The sequence below is a fragment of the Babylonia areolata genome, chromosome 28, assembly GCF_041734735.1.
Source record: "Babylonia areolata isolate BAREFJ2019XMU chromosome 28, ASM4173473v1, whole genome shotgun sequence".
Lineage (NCBI taxonomy): Eukaryota > Metazoa > Mollusca > Gastropoda > Neogastropoda > Buccinidae > Babylonia > Babylonia areolata.
The window spans coordinates 5,831,443-5,836,442 of NC_134903.1; the positions used below are offsets into that span (position 1 = coordinate 5,831,443).

Sequence of the window (5,000 nt, forward strand, 5' to 3'; positions counted from 1 at the left end):
ACCCCTCCCCGCACCCTCACCACCACCACCACCACCACCCTCACCACCACCACCACCACCACCACCACCACCACCACCCTCACCACCACCACCACCACCACCCTCACCACCACACTCCTCACCCTCACCACCCTTACCACCCTCACCACGACCCTCACCACCACCACCCTCACCACCACCCTTACCACCACCCTCACCACCACCACCACCATCACCACCACCACCAACCCCTTCCCCCCACCAACAGTGACGCCGGCAGAGGCGGAGGTCGTCACGGAGTCAGAGAGAGGTCGTCTCGTGCTGTGGTGCACGTACGGGGAAGACGTGCTGTTCGAGCCCAAGCAAGTTGCCACTCCCCTGACCTTTGACCCCAGTGCCGCCTCCCATCACTACGCCCTCAGTGTCTACGCGACAGCGGACGAACAGGCGGTGGTGAGTGTTTGGGGTTGTACAGTGTTTTGTTGGAGGTATATAGTTCTTCTTCTTCTTCAGTTTAACGTCTTCCACTTTAAGTGATATTAGTTCTTCTTCTTTTCTTCTTCTTCTTCTTCTTCTTCTTCTTCTTCTTCTTCTTCTTCTACTTCTTCTTCTTCTGCTGCTGCTGTTTCTGCTTCTGCTTCTTCTGGACAGGCTGCGGTCAGGGAGTGGGGTTGCACAGTGTTTTCTTGGAGATATATAGTTCTTCTTCTTCTTCTTCTTCTTCTTCTTCTTCTTCTTCTTCTTCTTCTTCTTCTTCTGATGATGATGATGATGATGATGGTGATGATGAACAGGCGGCGGTGAGGGATTGGATTGAACAGACTTTGATTTGTAAAACATCATAATACTTCTGCTCCACCTCCTCCTTCTCCTCCTCCTCCTCCTTCTCCTCCTCCTTCTCCTCATTATAAATGTATTCACAGATCTGCCCCTTCCTATCTCTGCGGCTCTTTCACCTCTACACTCCATCTCGCTCACTACGATTGGCTTCGGATCCACTCTGTTTACGCATACCCAGATTCAAACACTCGACTGTTGGCCGCCGCCGTTCTTTCTCTGTCTCTGGACCTTGTGATTGGAATGAACTTCCTCTTTCGTTTCGTCAGGTCTCCGCACTCAGCTCTTTCAAGTCTGGCCTTAAAACCCACCTCTTCCCAAGATAGCCATCCTTCCCTGCCTCTGCCTTGTCTTCAGTTTCTCCAGTTTTAGAGTTATGCATGCGTGTGAAAGACTGGTGTGAAAGCGCTTAGATTTGTCTGTGCACAAGATTCAGCGCTATATAAATACTATCATTATTATTATTATATTATAAACTAAACCAAGACATACATGAAGTCACACAAACTTACGATGACACAGATACATACATATACATACACACACGCAAGCTCGTGTAACACGTCTGCACATGGGAACAAGATGATTAGCACAAGGGAGAAAAAAATGGAATGTTTTACTTTTTTTTTTCACGAGGTAAAGAAAATAAACTATATGTACTATGATATTTTGTGTTCAGCTGTATACGAGATTTTTCCGATGTCCCAGGTCACTTGACTTACTTGACTTATTCCTCTTGATTCCGTGGGGAACATAGGGCCGCAACAACACTCCTCCAACGCACCCGGCTCTGGCTGGTCCTCTTCAGTTCGGCCCACGTCATTCCGGCCGCCCTTGTCTCTGCCTCAATGCTTCTCCGCCAGGTCTGCTTCGGACGGCCAACTTTCCTTTTCCCCTGTGGGTTCCAATCAAGAGCCTGTCTTGTGATGTTTGTTGCAGGCTTGCGTAGTGTATGGCCTATCCATCCCCATTTCCGTTTCTTGATTTCCGTCTCCAGTGGGGCCTGTTTTGTCATGTTCCAAAGTTCTTCATTGGAGACAACCTCTGGCCATCTGATGTTCAGGATGTTTCTTAGACATCTGTTGGTGAATGTCTTAAGCTTGTGGGTGCTGGTCTTTGTCACTCTCCACGTCTCTGAGCCATAGAGTAGAACCGACTTCACGTTGGTGTTAAAAATCCGGATCTTGTTGCGGATTGAGAGGGCTGTCGATCTCCAGATTGGTCGAAGGGTGTTGAAGGCGTGTCTTGCTTTGTTGATACGGCTCTTGATGTCTTCGTCCGTCCCCCCGTCTTTGCTGACAACACTGCCTAAGTAGACAAACTTGTCAACCTCCTTGATGTTCTCTTGGTATAGTTGCACTGGATCTTGCTTCTTTTTGTTGACCCTCATGACCTCTGTTTTCCCAATGTTGATTTGGAGTCCAGTCTTCTCAGCTTCTTCTGCCACACGACATAGTTTCTCCTGCGCATCTTGCTGCCTGTGGGAGAGAAGACTTATGTCATCTGCGAAGTCTAGGTCCTCCAGCTGTTTAGTGAAAGTCCACTGGATGCCTGTCCTCCGATCTGCTGTAGACTGCCTCATGACCCAGTCAACCACCATCAGGAAAATGGTCGGTGAGAGCAAACAACCCTGACGGACGCCGGTTTGCACACTGAAAGGTTCCGTCAGTTTCCCGTCGTGGATCACTTGACAGGTGGCGTCTTCGTACATTTGCTGGATGATGGTTACAAACTTTGGTGGAAATCCATAGTGGTACATCAGTCTCCAGATGACATCTCGGTCGACACTGTCAAAAGCTTTTTGAAAGTCGACGAAGACTGTGTACAGGGGGGTCTGCCACTCCAGGGACTGCTCGATGATGATGCGCATGGTTGCGATGTGATCCGTGCACGAGCGATCTTGTCGGAAGCCTGCTTGTTCGTCCCGAAGTGTCTTGTCCAAAGCGTTCTTCAGTCTCTCAAGAATGATTCTGCTCAGTACCTTGCCCGGAATAGACAACAGCATGATTCCCCGCCAGCTGTTGCAGGATGAAAGGTCCCCTTTCTTTGGCAGCTTTACAAGATGTCCTCTTTTCCAGTCTTTTGGCACTCGCTCCTGTTCCCAGATCTTGCTAAGGAGAGGGTGCAGCATCTCAGTTGAAGTCTGGATGTCGGCCTTCAGAGCTTCAGGTGGAATTCCATCTGGGCCGGCTGCCTTTCCTGACTTGAGGGACTTGATGGCCTTGACGATCTCGGTCTTGCTGGGAGGGTTGGTGTTGATGTCGAGGAGCTTGGTAGGTGGCGGGATGTCTGGTGGGGCGGGTGGTGCTGGTCGGTTGAGCGTTTCTTTGAAATGCTCCGCCCATCTTGCTCTCTGCTGTTCTTCGCCAAGGATGGTGTTTCCGTCTTTGTCCTTGACGGGCCGGCTTGGGTTGCTGTTTTTCCCGGAGAGTGTCCTGGTGATCTCATACAGGCGCTTCATGTTCCGCTGACCTGCTGCACTCTCAGCTTCTGCTGTCAGTTCCTCGATGTAGGTTCTTTTATCTTTTCTCGCACTTCGCTTTACTTGTCGGTTCGTCTCCCAGTACTGTGCTTGTAGCTCATGTCTCTCGGCTTGATCTTGCGTGCAGTTGATCTGGTCTTTCAAATGCTTCCTCTCAGTGATGAGTGGCCAGGTGTCTGTTGATAGCCACTCTTTGTGCTTCCTCGTTTTCTTGCCCAGGACTGTTTTGCAAGTTGTTGTCCAGGTCTCTGAAAGGCTGTGCCAATGTTCTTCTATTGAGTCCTCTGGGAGTTGGGAAAGCACACTGAACTTGTTCCTCAATTCAATCTTGAACTCTTCTGCTTTGAGTTTCTCCTTCAAGCTGTGCACGTTGTACTTGTGCGATGGTCTTGCGGCCTGGTCGTTGTAGGCCTTCAGCTTGGTTTTGAGTGCTGCCACAACCAGGTGGTGATCCGATGCTGCGTCTGCGCCGCGCTTTACCCTGACGTCGTGCAGGCTTCGTCTCCACTTACGACCGATGGTGATGTGGTCGATCTGGTTCTCGGTCTTGCCGTCAGGGGAAACCCACGTGGTCTTATGGATGGTCTTGTGGGGAAACAAGGTGCCTCCAATGACCAGGTCATTGAAGGTGCAGAACTCCATGAAACGTTCTCCATTCTCATTGTGCACTCCAGTGCCGTGTCTGCCCATGATGAGCTCTCTGTTTGTGTTGTCGGCGCCTACCTTGGCATTCAGGTCTCCCATGAGGATCTTCATATCTCTTTTGGGTGTCTTGTCTATGACTGCTTGGAATTGTTGGTAAAAATCACCCTTCTCTTCGATGACTGCCACGTTGGTAGGGGCGTAACACTGAATGATGGTAACTTTCCTGCCCTTTGAATTGAAGCGTGCCGTGAGGATCCTTGGTGACACAGGCTCCCAGGACAGCAGTGCTCGTGTTGCTTCGGGTGTCATCAGCAACGCTACTCCATGGGTGTGGGGTTGGCCTTCTTCCTGTCCAGAGTGGATGATGGTGTCTCCACTCACTAGTTGCGTTCTTCCTGATCCTGTCCATCTTGTCTCACATAGGCCTAGAATCTTCAAGTTGTATCTTTGCATCTCACGACAGACTTGAGCTGTTTTGCCTGTCTCGTATAGGGTTCTGATGTTCCAGGTCCCTATCCTGGTTTTGGCCTTGGTCGTCACAAGAGTTGTCGGCGCACTGGCTTCCCAAGGGCTTTCACCAGCTCGCGTCATGGGCTCTACCAGAGAGTACCCCTCCTGGACCAAGCAGTTCTCAGAGTTTGTTGTTGCAGTTTCTGTAACAGTCTTCTTTTTACAGAACCGGGTTGTTAGCCTAATTCAAACCCCCAACCTGGAGGACCAGTGGGTACTATTCGTCTGGTATCTACCCTTTGACCTGTCTGACTTGGGTGGCCCTACCAGGAGACGAATCTCCCGCCAGCATAGCTCTCAGGGTTATTGAGACACGCAAGCCCCCCAACCACGGCAAGGTTGCACCCACTGGGAGGTGTCCCAGGTCATCATATGTGCAAACCTGCTAGTGCCCGAACCCCCTTCGTATGTACACGCAAGTAGAAGATCAAATACGCACGTTAAAGATCATATATTGCATCTCAGCATTCCATGGGTAATGGAAACAAGAATATACCCAACATGTACACCGAAAATGGAGTATGGCTGCCTACATTGCTGGAGTAAA

General features: G+C 50.2%; 1 protein-coding gene across 4 annotated transcripts in view; it reads left to right on the plus strand.

Annotated features, from left to right (window-relative positions):
• The window catches only part of LOC143301898 (uncharacterized), a 143,273-nt gene that overhangs the window by 99,549 nt on the left and 38,724 nt on the right, over positions 1 to 5,000 (plus strand). For all 4 annotated transcript variants that reach the window (XM_076616330.1, XM_076616329.1, XM_076616332.1 and 1 more), the window contains exon 54: positions 248 to 432. In XM_076616330.1, coding sequence (XP_076472445.1) covers positions 248 to 432 — 185 coding nt within the window. The remainder of the gene's footprint in view (positions 1 to 247; positions 433 to 5,000) is intronic.